Source organism: Macrobrachium nipponense, chromosome 40 (genome assembly GCF_015104395.2).
Source record: "Macrobrachium nipponense isolate FS-2020 chromosome 40, ASM1510439v2, whole genome shotgun sequence".
In the NCBI taxonomy this organism is placed as follows: Eukaryota; Metazoa; Arthropoda; class Malacostraca; order Decapoda; family Palaemonidae; genus Macrobrachium; species Macrobrachium nipponense.
The window spans coordinates 20,455,578-20,470,515 of record NC_061101.1 but is presented as its reverse complement, the minus strand read 5'-3'; the positions used below and the strand labels follow the sequence as shown (position 1 = coordinate 20,470,515).

Below are 14,938 nucleotides of genomic sequence, written 5' to 3'. Positions count from 1 at the left end.
TCTATAGGAAATAGTAAATGCCACCCGCTATGGTCGGAGGTCTGTGTGTGAGTGACGTGTCGATGCAAATCCAGAAGCTAGCCCTCATTTAAAATTAGAATTCATCCGGCGTTTACCAAAATGATATTTGAAAGAAACAGACGATTGCACGGCAACTGTCACAATTTCTTCTAGGTATATTGCAATGTCTCAAAACAACGAGGCTAGAAATGAATACACTTTGGAAAAACGCGATATGCAGCCCAGCCATCCGTGACAATTAACTCGCGTTCGCACGAAAACAAAGCCAAGACAAAAAATAGATATACAAAAGTTCCCAGAGCAGCAGACCGACAGAAACTGTATCTATACAGCTGTGATTCGCCACTGGAATCAATCACGGAAAGCTATCTTAAATACGAAGGGAGTCACGCGACTCTATAGTCTTCACTCATCTTTCGGCTTTCAGCCGGGCTAGACGTCTACTACCTAGCCTCCTCCGGACCAAGCAGAAAGGGGCAGAACCCTACTTCGAAAAGAATTGAAGAAAATATACTTCTGCTGACATTCACACAGTTTGCCTGAGCGTCGTCAAAGAAATTTCCTTGGTTACAGACTTCAAGTTTCTTATTGCGCTTGATATATTAAAGGTAAGCTTTTGCGAATCACTTATCAATGTACGAGTATATGACTTCCGCTCACCTGCAATCCCAGAATTCTAACAAATACGCCTTAACTCTTTACGGAAATAATAATAATAATAATAATAATAATAATAATAATAATAATAATAATAATAATAATAATAATAATAATAATAATAGTAGTAGTAGTAGGGAAAAACTCTCTATCGCGAGAGCATATAATGTTCTAAAGGGTCCACAATAATACAAAGTGTAAAAAGTCCGTGTATAATTTTTGAGACTACAGAAAACTTTCGAACCCTTCCCTGGGTTCATCTTCAGTCCCTGAAGATGAACCCAGGGAAGGGTTCGAAAGCTTTCTGTAAAGTCTCAAAAATTATACACGGACTTTTTACACTTTGTATTATTGTGGACCCTTTAGAACAATAATAATAATAATAGTAATAATAATTAATAATAATAATAATAATAATAATAATAATATAAATAATAATAATAATACATCTTATTGAAAGATATTGCTGCATCAGCTGCATTTAACTTGGAAATAATCTTCTCCATTTTTCTACTAATTATTAGAAAAATAGAGAAGACTATTTCCAAGTTAAATGCAGCTGATGCAGCAATTTCTTTCAATAAGACTTGTTTGAAAGAGGGTCTCCTTCCAAAATAATAATAATAATAATAATAATAATAATAATAATAATAATAATAATAATAATAATATAAAACCCGCGTGGATCTTTCTTGTTTGTCAGCCCAGGGTGAGGGCGGGGTAGTAGGGGATCAGCAGGGTAGGGGGGGACAAGTCACAGCCACCCTCCTCTTGCAAACCCTCTTTGTCCGCCTGGGTGGGGTTAGGGTAGGTAGGGGAGCCATGCAACGCCATCTTGAATTGACAAGGCCTGTGCGACCACTCAAAACACAGCGATGAGTCATCACCAGTCGTCCTATCCTGGCCACGAGTTACCATTTCAAGTTCTGTATTTTTGGTGTTATTTTTTACTTTTTATCCAGAGTACCTAATTGCTATATTAGATCATTATATTTACAGTCTTTAACAACATCATAATCCTCTAAAACCTGTTAATATGATTAAATATGCTGCATAATGGTGGAAAATCAGCGCAGAAGTTATGATGAGAAACAACGTTTATTAACACAAATGATTATAAAATAAGACATTATCAATCATTGCTGATCGACTTTAAATGATAACTCAGTACTTGAAACTTTCATATTTTGTAAACTGTTCAACCATTGTTTTTTAATTTGCATTGCTGTGGGTACTTTTTCTGAGGCCATCTAATGAGACATTACTAGTTGGCAACCTCCAATTTCCACACTGCACCCAAAATATGTAATGCTCCATTTGCCACTTTGCATTAAATTACACAATTCAGAAGCAGATTCTCTCCTCTGATATGCATACTTACTTACATCAAAGGCATTAAATCCATCGAGTCTAGAAAGGCAGAACGTCAGCCCTGCCCTACAAATTTTCAATGAATATGTCATAGAAGCACTTTTGACAACGGGAAAAGAACATGTCTGCCAAATTCTGAAGATGCAACTAATTATATTAAAGTCATTTATCTCTGGTGGACCATCATGAATGTAAAGCATCCACGATCCTGGTAACTCGGCTTCATAATAAATATGCTACTCCAGTTACATATAATGTAAATGACGAGAAATATATTTTCCTACAGAAATTCCATTCTGGTTAGATCTCTGGAATAACATTACTAAAACTGGTGGAAAGCTGAGTAGGGACACATTCACTGCCTTAAAACACACAACTAGTGCAATGATAGAAATAACAAAATACTGTGTAGAAAAACAAATAAAAAATTAAATGTGTCTTACCAGGAAAATTTCAAACCGATCAACTTGAAAATAGATTTGGTAAATACCGTCGCTTGCTGGCAGCAATTACATTTCCTTACGACAAGTGTTCGAGTGTGAAGTGTGAAAAAAAACTGAGGTTAATGTTCTCTCAGAATAGCTTTTAATAATAGAGACATCGAACTGAAGATCTTCGAAGAAACGAAAGTAACGATTTTTTTTTATATCGATGTCAGTCAAGATGATATTGATAAATGTATGGATCTTTTCCCTGTTATACATACCTTCCTGGCTATTGTGTGTATGCTGTTGTGTAAAAATTTAAGTGTAGCTCCTGTAAAGACTTACTTACTTGCCAAGAAACAAAAGATAGCTTACCAGACAATATCAGTTACATTCAGGGTATAACCAGAGGAAGGTTTCTTTATCCCATGAATCTGTAGTAAACGCAACTCTGTTTAACTATATAACCATTGATAAACTGTCACAGTGTCCTGATTTTTATCAAATCAATGTATCAAAGGAATTTGACCACGGACATTTCACTCACTGTCCTTTCTGATAATGATGCCTTCTGACCACTAAATGATTGTGATGCTGGGCATAGCATATAAAAAAAATTTTAAAAATGCTGATATTTTGCTTCCTCCAGTGCCCTACTAAACAATTATTAAAAGAAAAGTAATGAAAACATTCAAAATTGCAAAAACATTAACAAAAAAGAAAGAATAGAATACACAGAAGAAATAAGATTCTGAGGAACAATTGCTGTAATTTATAGTGAATATTTATTTTGTATGTAGCTCTTATACCTTTTCCTAAAGAGAGCGGCATCTTTGACACCATTTTTGTGCTCTTGTCCTCCTTCTAAGTATAAAAAATGTATTATCTACTCATTTCTGTGAATAAACTTTTTTGTTCTCATTACTGTTTCTGCACTGATTTCCCTTTATTTTTTAATCATATTAAGCAGGTCCAGAGGATCCTGACGATGCAAAAGACTGTAAAAACATAATTAACTTACACAAAATTATACATTCTGCAAATAACTGATAAATGCCACCAAGAATACAAAGTTGTGAATGGAAACGCATGGCCAGACTCGGACGATTGATGATGACTTATGCTTGAGTCTCTCAGGCCTTCTCAATTCAAGATGGCGATGAGCCATGGCACATCCACCTTCCTCTTGCAAACCAAACCTGTTTGTCCACCCTGGGTGGGGTAGGGCAGGTAGGGGCTCAGCAGGGTATGGGAGACAAGACACAGCCACCCTCCTCTTTCAAACCTCTTTGTCCACCCTGGGTAGGGGTAGGGTAGGTAGGGGAGCCATGCCATTTCCCCCCTCCTCTTGTGCAAACCTCCTCTTTGTCCACCCTGGGTGGGGTAGGGCAGGTAGGGGATCGGAAGGGTAGGGGAAGCATGACGGGCAGCACCGGGTTCCTGCACGGAGTAGCGCACGAAATCAAGCTAATAATAGTAACAATAATAATCAATATTTACATGGTGAGAATAATAGAATATTAAAATTTGCGACAACAACAATTATGGCTTTTCAACAAGAGCCACAGAGCGATGTTTGATGATTGAAAGGTGGATGATCAACATACCAGTTCGCAGCGCTCTAGCCTCAGTAGTTTTCAACATCTGAGGACGGAAAGAAAGAGCGGACACGGAAAGACAAATAGCGATCTTAATAGTTTTCTTGAACAGAAAACTGAAAACAAGACGAGGCCTAATTTCTACGTATAGGCCATCACCCTTCACGAAAATAATGTGATAGAAGAATGTGACCTGGTTTACTATTAATGAGTACCATTTCTTGAAAAAAATGCAACATGATTAGGTGGTGTATTTTCAAGTCATCAGAAATCCAGAGATTATACAGGAATACAAATATCAATAAAATAGAGACAGTCCGCCGCTACTTGTGGTTATTTTGTTCGCTGCCCTACAAGGCTGTGACTGCAATGTATAATTGAAGGGTTCAAAAGCTGTGCTAGTCTTTTGAATATAGTGGACTCCAGTATGATCACAATTAATGGAATGAAATGGAATACAGAGTTTAGGCCAAAGGACAAGCACTGGGACCTATGAGGTCATTCAGCCCTGAAAAGGCAATCGAGAGTAGGTAGGTTTGGAAGGTGTAACAGGAGGAAAACTTCGCAGTTGCACTATGAAGTAAGAGTTAGGAGAAGGTGGGTCATCATTAAAAACTAAACACTAAAAGCTGTGCTAGTATTTTGAATATAATGGTCTCCAGTACTGTCACAGTTAAAAACTAAACAATGTCTTCTTCTTCTTCTTTGAGATCAGAAAAGCGGGAGAGATCCACCAACACTTACCGGAGTGGGAAGGTGATGGAAGCGAGGGGGAACAAGATGCTGGCTTGGATGTTGCTGACCGCATCGGTGGTTTACCTTCACATCGTCCACATTCAGGGTCTCCAGATGGACTACCACTCAGAAATGTCCTTAATATCCGCCTCCACTGACTATCGAGTGATATCCGCTGCAAGCACCTGTAAGTACAAACGTGGTTAATGGAGGACTGATATTGTTAAACGTTCGTAGAGGGTTAGAATAGACTAGAATATAGAATTTAGGCTAAAGGGACCTATGAGTTCATTCAGGACTGAAATGGAAACTGATAGTCGAAAGGTTTGGAAGGTGTAACAGGATGGAAACCTCGCAGTTGCACCATGAAACAATTGTTAAGAGAGGGTCGAAAGTCAGATGGAATAGAGAACATGAAGAGTGGTACAGTAAAGGGAATGAAAGGGGTTGCAGCTATATAGGGTCGAAGGGATGCTGCAAAGAACATTAAGTAATGCTAGGGATGATCCGCGGTCTAATTCAGGAATCCTGTTTTCCCCAACCAATGAATTGGGCTGAACACAGGCAAAACGCCACCGCAAATGTAGGCATACTGGCCGCCATCTTGATGGAGTCAACCTAGCAAGCAGATGTTAGACCAACGGAGAAATCGGGAGGGAATCAGATCACCTTGATCACTGCGCAACTTTCGGGTGCATAAATCGGAGGTGAAATTCCCACAGAAAAAAATCTGTAAGGTTTCTTAAGCGTGTCCTATTAATCACCTTGTTTTATCATTTCTAGTTAAGGAGAAATATTAGCAATATAGTCCTGACTGCGTGCTACTGTCACTAAAAAGTTTTAGACAGGTTTAACACCATTCTGTAGCACCACAGATTCCTGTCCCCAGACATGAGTGTGTATGAAGAATCTAATGATGGCATTTAGATTTTAAAAACCCGTCCAAAACTAGAGGCTATGATGGTTTTTATGACCCACGCGTATTTGTTTACGCTGCAACTTGCTTAACTTAGGGCATAATGGGCCGTAACTAGCCAATATTCTAGCATGAACCCCCCACCCCTCTCTCTCTCTCTCTCTCTCTCTCTCTCTCTCTCTCTCTCTCTCTCTCTCTCTCTCTCTCTCTCTCAATAATATTCGTGATTCAAATAATCACCATTAATAACTTCGCACCATCATCAAAATAACTTAATCGCATATGGCAATACAAGTGATTTACTGAAATCAACGTTCTTGACTGCTGCATGAAAAAAACAAAGTAGAACACGAGCAAGAGCGTAAAAGTATCATGACCACATAATAATATCTGACACACCTTTGACAGATTGTCTAAAAAAAAAAAAAAAAATAGTTAGTTGAAAACTTAACCAAACGATATACCGGAAGGATGACCGCTAAAAATCTGTATTTTATACAACAGACAGGGTAGCATGACAAAGAAGTGGAATGACAGGAGTCTGGTCTTGAAAGAAACTAGTAATAAAATGTGCCGCAGTTTCTTCGGCGTAATCGAGTTTTCTGTACAGGGTATAATGCTGTATGAAACTCTCAGCCGGCCGAGTTGGCCTGTTGTTGCGGTTGCCAGAGGCATGATCATGGCTACATTTAACCATACATAAAATCAAAATGATTGAGTTTAGAGGGCTACAATGTGGTATGTTTGATTATTGGAGGGTGGATGATCAATATAACAATTTACAGCCCTCTAGCCTCAATAGTTTTCAACATCTGAGGGCGGACAGGCAAATAGCCATCTCAACAGTTTTCATTTACAGAAAACTAAAAATGTAGGAACGGGGAGTAAAACCATTAAGAGTGGGGTAATAGAGCTGGAGACCAACTGAGGGAAAAAGAGAAGGTAGATGCAAAGACAAATAAGGTCAAAGAGGCTGGAAAAAGAGGAAGGGAATCCAAAACATTAAGGTTAAATCTGAGCAAAGTGAAACTTTAGGACTGTTTGTGAAGTGACCAATGAGAATTAAGGAAGCTGACCAAGGGTAAGACACCAGGAATTGATGGGGATACAAGTGAGGAGGTGAAATATAGAAATGAAAGAGGACTGACCAAGGTCTGTAAGGGATGTTCCCACTCTACTCTTACCCTTTCTGGTTTTCTGCAAAAGCTTTATTCTTACCTTTTTAGCTCTCTGTAAAAGAAAACTATTGAGATGGCTATCTGTCTGTGCGTCAGCACGTTTTCTGTCCGCCCTCAGAGCTTGTTGTTTTAGATTAAGTTGGCCTTAAGCCAGCACGGGCTCTTGCTCATCGATCAGCCCGTAGAAACTACTGAGGCCAGAGGGTATTGGTATGTAGGTCATCCACCTCCCAATAATCAAACTTACCAAATTGCAGCCTTCTAGCCTCAGTGGTTTATATTTTCTCTAAGATTTTATATTTTCTCTAAGTTTAAAGTTACCCATGAACGTGCGTCTGACAACTCTACAGGACAGACCACCATCGGGCCATGGCTGAAAGTTTCATGGGCCACGGCTCATATAGCACTACACATAAGAAAAGCGTATTTTTTTACTTGTTTTAAATTCGCTGAAGCCTTGGATATACAGCTACAGAAAATTATTGGATTGAATGTTATGTAAATTCTCAACCCCCATAAATCCCCTATTAACATAAAAAAAAAGACTGAAAAATAAAAGTAAAAAAAAAAAATCGTCCTCCACGTGCAGCAGAATCGTCATTTAGCAGAATCGTCATTTCCAAAAGTATAAACAAATCAATAGCGTCCTCATGACGACTCGCCACTTGAGGGAATTATCTTCTACACGAACTTCATTAACCCCTACTTGAATATTCCAGTACGACAGCGTCGCCCTTGGCAACGTATCAAACGACACAAACACTTTTTCTTGGACAAGATAGAAAAAAAATCGACGTTCGATGAAATTCCCGCAAAAAAAAAAAAAAAAAAAAAAAAAAAAAATTACTACACATATTTTCACGCACAATCGTTACTCATGCGCTGCTATGCGTGCGGGACACACATATGTATGTACTTACATACACATATATATATATATATATATATATATATATATATATATATATATATATATATATATATATATATATACACATAAATCATACAAAACAGAATCTACTGGTCACTTCTAACTAGATATTTACTTAACACGCTCCTGTCTCCCACCCACATTTGCATCGAGCTAGGTTATTCTCCCAACTAAATATTCTAACAATTTTTGTTTCCGGTCAATATAATTTTTTTTTTTTTTTTGTTTTTTTTTTTGCTGTCGAGAAACTATCTTTGCTACCATACATTCTAATTAGTTCTAATGCGTCCGACGAAACTTTTTCCCCAGATTCACATACGTAATGTACATTTTTTTTTTTTTTTCGTTTTTTTAAACCTTTTTGTAACTATTTCATTAAAAAAAATTTATCCGCGCACCATTTTCTTTGCCTTCACTTGTAACCTCCTTTGTCTTCTGTCTAACTTCATCTCACCAGCTAATGGTCATATCAGGTACCTTACAAAGAACTATCCTCGGCCGTATTCCCTTCATAAGTTGTAAACATTATATTCCTAATTTAACGTGAAGTGGTCTTCGTGATGAATACTGATTCTAGTACTCCTCAATACTAACAGCAATGATCAAATAAAAGGGACGCAATCAAACACGTTTCATGCATTCTCACTTATGAGTGGAAACACAAAATAATTGAACATAAACATAGACTCCGCATTCAGTACACCAAATAAATTAAAACGTGCTCAAATCTACAGTCAAATGGACCGTTGTTTCACCAAAAAAAAAAAAATAAATAAATGTGCTATATTCTATCATAAGTAATTTGTCGTATTTAATTTAACATGCCTAATAAATAAATCATAAATATCCTATCCTAAAATTCCCGTATTTTTAACTCAACGCTAATCACCCTTTTAAGACTTTTTTAGACTCTTCCATATTGCTTTCCTAAACCCCAACAACAACTAACTGCCCGAGAAACCGAAAACACAAGAACCTCACAGACCTGGCTGTGAGCAGAGAACACTGACTGAGTATAGAATTTTAGGCAAGGCCAATCACTGGACCTATGAGGTCATTCAGCGCTGGAACGGAAATTGACAGTAAAAAGATTTGAAAGGTTGAACAGGAGTAAAACCTCGCAGTTGCACGACGAATCAATTGTTCGTTGGTATAGGGTAGAAAGTAAGGTGGAAGAAAGAGAATATGAAAGGAAGCACAGTAAAAGCATGAGGTTTGGCTCCTGCACTCGAGAAGCCATCTTTCCATTTGTCCCTCCAATTTGACCTATGAAGCATTTTGTCAGTAAAATTTGGAACTTTGTTTATTGCCAATAACCCGTCATAATATGTACAGAATAATGATCTACTGAAACCCCACTTTCCAACATAAACCGCCAAAGGCGGAGCTTCCAATATCACCTGCTAAGTCGTTTAGGGGATTCGAACTGCTTTTTCTGTATTTTAATTCATTTTTCTTGATACGTTAATGAGAGAGGGTTAAAGAGGAGGACCTGGAGAAGCAAAAAAAAAAAAAGTGGAAAAAGCCAGAGAATATGGCCTCTCCATACAAGAAGAAAAAGCTACAGATAGAACCACCAAAATGTTAGACATGAGAAAAGTTACCCTTACCAAAAATTGTAAGAAATGTATTGGAATATAAGCCCAGAAATCATTTCTGTAGGTGTGATCATAACATCCGATTTCTTTATCATTCGAAAATGTGTCCCATCGAAGGGCAGTGGTGGAACAATCCATAGCAGATACTATAAAAGAAAAAAAAGTACTGGTAGAAGAATGAGAGACTAGGAATGACTCAGTGTCCGTTTTCTTAAATGGGTGATCAAGAAGTATGAGTGGTCAAACCAAAAGATGAGAAGACATGAAAGTTAAAATAGTAAAGGAAACACATACCTCAGCAGTTAATGTAAAGCTCTGACCAGCATCATTTGGATACCAAGGCAACAATTATCTCTTCAAAAGTAAAGAACAAAGGATTGTATTCTAGCAACTGAATGTTGAGAGGTGAAGACTGATGTACAGTGTAGGAAATAAAAAAAGTGATCTGAAAGTTAATTATAGGAAAACATTTTACATGAGTAGTTAAAAGGGTCTGAGTTAAAGCTAAAGCCAAGATTATTAGATGCATGGTCATGTGTAAAGTATCAGATAACACGTTTCCCCATCAGTGTGGGCAGAAGGGATCCATTTATTGTGGTATATACTGAAGTCCATCAGCAATGAACCACAGTGTATGAGTGAGCAAACAGCAGACCAGTGGCGTGATGCGAGACAGATGGAGAAAGAAAGTTTGTGAAATCAATCGAACGCTAGCAAAACCCAGAGATAACAGTTGTTAAAGGAATCATTTTCAGCTAATTGGCAACAAAGTTACCAAAGAACCAAAAGTCTTACAACAGGTAAGCTGAGGTCACAGAAAGTGTGAACGATTGTGAAGACATATTCTAAAGGATCAGAGGAACGTCACTGGAAGGTTAGGAGGAGATTGGCAAAGGCTGTGGCTGAGTGGTGCTCTCCAAAGTTCAATTTAAATGGCACATCCCAAAGCACAAAAGTTATTGAAAGGAGAGGAGCCATGCTCGGATCAAAGCCAGACATGGGGATTCATATTTGCTCCATGATGACAGGTAATGGGGGCCAGACTTACAGTAATCATCATCATCATGATAAATAAACTGTGGAAGGAACTTTGCTGAGTATTGAAAAATGTGGAGTATATTGAAAAATGTGGAGTATATTGAAAAATGTGGAGTATGTTGTCAGAGATATAAGCCAAACCTTGATAGAAATTCCACATCAGGCTGTGACTAGTCCCACAAGTCCTACTTCTCTCGTAGTAGTAGTCTTCATTAATGGCTGGTTTCTTCAGCAAACTACTACCTACATGAAATGTTAGTCACTGGACTATTTTACAATAATAATAATTACAATACAAATATCGAAAATAGGAGCAAGATCAGACATTAATATGGTGATCCCCAAAGAGTTGAAATATGTCTTGTAACTTTAACAAAACAATGTGCTTTGTGTTTTCAGGCCAAGTTTGTAGTTTGTGATGAGATGACCCGAATATTGAAGTAATTATCCTGTTCATCAAGGCGTTCAATTTTCTTTTAGGTGCCTGTCGTGTGCAGTGTCTTAAAGAAGTACAGTGCACTGCTGTTACGGTGAAGACGGATTACAGCACAGGTAACTAATCGATAGCATAGCCATGAGATGTATAATGCCATGCTGAAAGGTATCATCCCTTTCTTGATGTATACTCTTTTCAGCTCTTCAAACGACACTAGCCACTCTAAAAGTGCATATCCCCTTTTGTTTCTCTCTTCTATGTTATGAGATTTTCTAAGAAAGAGGTAAAAGGTCCTTCAATCTATCAAATTCTCGTACCACTTTCATGCTCTTTTCTTTAACCTAAAATGAATAATGCATGATTCATAATCCCGAGCCATTTCAATTTCCATTTGGTTTTTCATTTACTAATTCATCCTGATGACATTCTTTCACAGTGGTCATCCGTCACAAAATCGAAACCACAAATTGCCCTTCTGACAAAATTCAAAGGTATATGTTTATTACAGTAACTTTTCTACATTTGCCTCGATTCCTACTGAGTGTCAGCGTATGTTGAGGAAGAACAGTTCTCTCATGATTACCCTCAAAACTCTTCACATCAGATCATCCTCCTTCCTTAAGTCTGTTTTAGTTTCGCTGCATCACACTGGACATAATGCATCTTGAGTTTGCCTACGATACAATCTTTGTTTCTCAGTGTAAATGCACTTCCATGATTACTATTAAAAAACTGAACACTCTCTGGCTCCGCTGAATCCTTTATTTTCAAGAAACTTGTTACTTATTTGTCACCCAGGCTTCGTATTCCTAAGTCCTTATTCTTACAATTTCATTTCAATTTTCACATTTTTTGTTTGACAGGGATGACCAACTGTTCATTTACAAACAGGACCTACTTGACCTCTGCTGACCTGTACTCATCTGGAACCGCAATCACATGGATTAAACCAGGTAGGTGCACTTTTAGGAATTGGGGGTTCTTATAAAATACAAACGTACGGAACAATATGAGTATACGTAAGTAAGAGGGCGTAGTCAAAGAACTGCTGATGAGAACTTTGTATAAGAAAATGTAGTGTCAGGCCAAAAGATCATCCAAAATAATTTATACTTATTTTAAATAGTAATATATAATAATAATAATAATAATAATAATAATAATAATAATAATAATAATAATAATAATAATAATAATAATATATTTGAATTTTACAGATAAACTATGATACCATAGTCATCAAAGTCATTATTATTACTATTTATTTATTTATTTATTTTTTGGACTATCACAGTCACCCTATTCGACTGGGTGGTTTTTTATAGAGTGGGGTTCCGGGTTGCATCCTGCTCCTTAAGAGTCCATCACTTTTCTTATTATATGCGCTGTTTCCAGAAGCCCAACTCTCCTGTGTATGAGTCCTGGAGATACTTCAGCATCTAATTTTTCCTTTTCAAGGATCTTGGGATCGTGCCTAGTGTCCCTACGATTATGGGTACAATTTCCACTGGCATATCCCATATCGTTCTTATTTCTATTTTCAGGTCTTGATACTTATTATTATTATATTATTATTATTTTTACAGAAGTTCACAGGAACATGCTTAGTAAGCATAACATTTTCACGCTTGATATTACAACTAGATGAACGAATGACTATTGCTCTCTCTCTCTCTCTCTCTCTCTCTCTCTCTCTCTCTCTCTCTCTCATGTTCCGTCAGCAAATATTAACTTAATAATGACAAAATATGTCTTCAGCGGTTAGATGCTACGCCACTTCTTCAAAAACATTAGACTTGGGATGATGCGTATTCCCCTCAGAGAGAGAGAGAGAGAGAGAGAGAGAGAGAGAGAGAGAGAGAGAGAGAGAGAGAGAGAGAGAGAGAGATTCTACTTAAAATCTTTCAAGTAAATAAGAATCAGTAGAAGAACATAAATGCACATTTTCTTTTCCGGTTACTGTAATTCAGAGGTCCAGAGGTTCCCTTCAGCACGGCCAATGTACTGTATCTGGAGCTAGAAAACTGACTTGCTTTCCTGACGGCGATTTTTCTTTCCTGAGGGAACTTCTTGTAAAGAATTGAATCTAGAATTTAGGCCAAAGGCTGAGCACTGGAGCCTATGAGGTCATTCAACGCTGAAACGGAAACTGACAGTAAAAAGCTTTGAGAGTGTAACAGGAGGAAAACCTCAAAGCAGTTGCCCTATGAATCAATTGTTAGGAGAGGGTGGAAAGGAAGATGATGGAAGGAGAATATGAAAGGTAGTACAGTAATAGAACGAAAGTGGTTGCAGCTTAAGTAATGCCTACAGTGCACCGGGGCAAGGGAGCTTCTTTCCCAAGGCTCCTGTAGTACCGCTGGTTCTAATTTAACAGCATCACTTCCGAACTTCAGCTCTATTTTAAGTAAAGGTTTTTTTCTTATGTCATAATCATATTTGGGAAGATATATATGCAGGGGGGTAGTGCCGTCAGTATACCTCATGCGGTGCACTGTAGGCATTACTAAAAGTTCTTTGCAGCGTCCCTTCGGCCCTAGTTGCAACAACCCTTTCATTCCTTTTACCGTACCTCCTTTCATATTCTCTTCTTCCAACTTACTTACCACCCTCTACTAACAATTGATTCATAGTGCAACTGCGAGGTTTTCCTCCTGTTACACCTTTCAAACATTTACTGTCAATTTCCGTTTCAGCGCTGAATGACCTCATAGGTCCATGTGCTTGGTCTTTGGCCTAAATTCTAGTTTCAATTCTATATTCAACTATTAAAAATGTGAAAAAGCCAACAGAGGTTACTAGGAGAGTGAAGAAATGTTCCTTTTCTGTATCTGTTAAATGAATAGCCAGAACTCTTAGTTATCATAATAACGAAACCTGTTCAACAGAGACTTAGGAAAACTGCTACGGACTTGCCCATACGTCTGATAGATTTCAATAATATTTAGGTCAGACTAGACTACAAATAACATGTACACATTATATTCCTGAAGGCCTTAAACTATGATATCCACTACAATGCACGGCAACGATCTCCATGCTATATTGAATAGACTTTAAACACCACATTTGTCAAGACGTATATTAACAAAGACAGGGAAGGGGCCTAATTGAAGGTAAAAGTGTAAAAGTAACAGTACTCAGTAAATACAGATATCAGGCAGAGTCGTATTCCTATTCCACAAACCACAGCCCCACCCCCAACCCCTAAAAAATTCCAAAACTCGCTCAACGTTAACTAAACACAATCTCTTTCAAAGGAGTATACAAACAATTTACAACAACTACCCCGGCAACAACCACTTCGACAACAACCACCACTACCACCACCACTCCAACTACAACTTCTACTTCAATACAACCACCACTCCAACTACAACTTCTACTTCAACTACTTCTAACTTCAACTACAACTTCTACTTCAACTACAACTTCTACTTCAACTACAACCTCCACTCCAACTACAACTTCTACTTTCAGTTACAATCTACTTCAACTACAACCTCCATTCAACTACAACACGCCATCCAATAACAGTCGGGTAAGTAGCTATGAGTATGCATGCAAGAATTTATAGTTTTATTTAATTAATCATATAAAAAACATTAATCATAAACTGATCTGGCTGTTGGATGATAATAAGCCTTCTTTTAATGACTCCCTTCAATCCTAATACTTATCTTTCGAAAAAAATAGCATCAGTATAGTGATGATATTCAAGATCAACACCAGAGCAGCAGACATTTATCATTACTTTTAATAGTAGTGGAGACAAAAATCAACAGTTATGTATTGTGCATGTGCATACTATATGTAAAGATGAATTTGTACAGAAAGCTTTCGGACTGAAACAAGTAAGAAATGCTCCGAAGTTTCTTCCTGCCAGAAGTACGATTATGGTTAAATTTAACCTTCAATAAAATAAAAACTACTGAGGCTAGAGGCTGCAATTTTGTATGTTTGATGATTGGAGGTTGGAGGATCAACATACCAATTTGCAGCCCTCTAGCCCCAGTAGTTTTTAAGATCTGAGG

At 37.6% G+C, this 14,938-nt stretch overlaps 1 protein-coding gene across 1 annotated transcript in view; it reads left to right on the top strand.

The window, feature by feature from the left end:
- Positions 1 to 333: 333 nt before the first annotated feature.
- The window catches only part of LOC135212190 (uncharacterized), a 15,753-nt gene continuing 1,148 nt past the window's right edge, over positions 334 to 14,938 (top strand). The window contains exons 1-5 of the mRNA XM_064245636.1: positions 334 to 629; positions 4,788 to 4,994; positions 10,949 to 11,020; positions 11,768 to 11,857; positions 14,165 to 14,445. Coding sequence (XP_064101706.1) covers positions 4,832 to 4,994; positions 10,949 to 11,020; positions 11,768 to 11,857; positions 14,165 to 14,445 — 606 coding nt within the window. The 5' untranslated portion in view covers positions 334 to 629; positions 4,788 to 4,831. The remainder of the gene's footprint in view (positions 630 to 4,787; positions 4,995 to 10,948; positions 11,021 to 11,767; positions 11,858 to 14,164; positions 14,446 to 14,938) is intronic.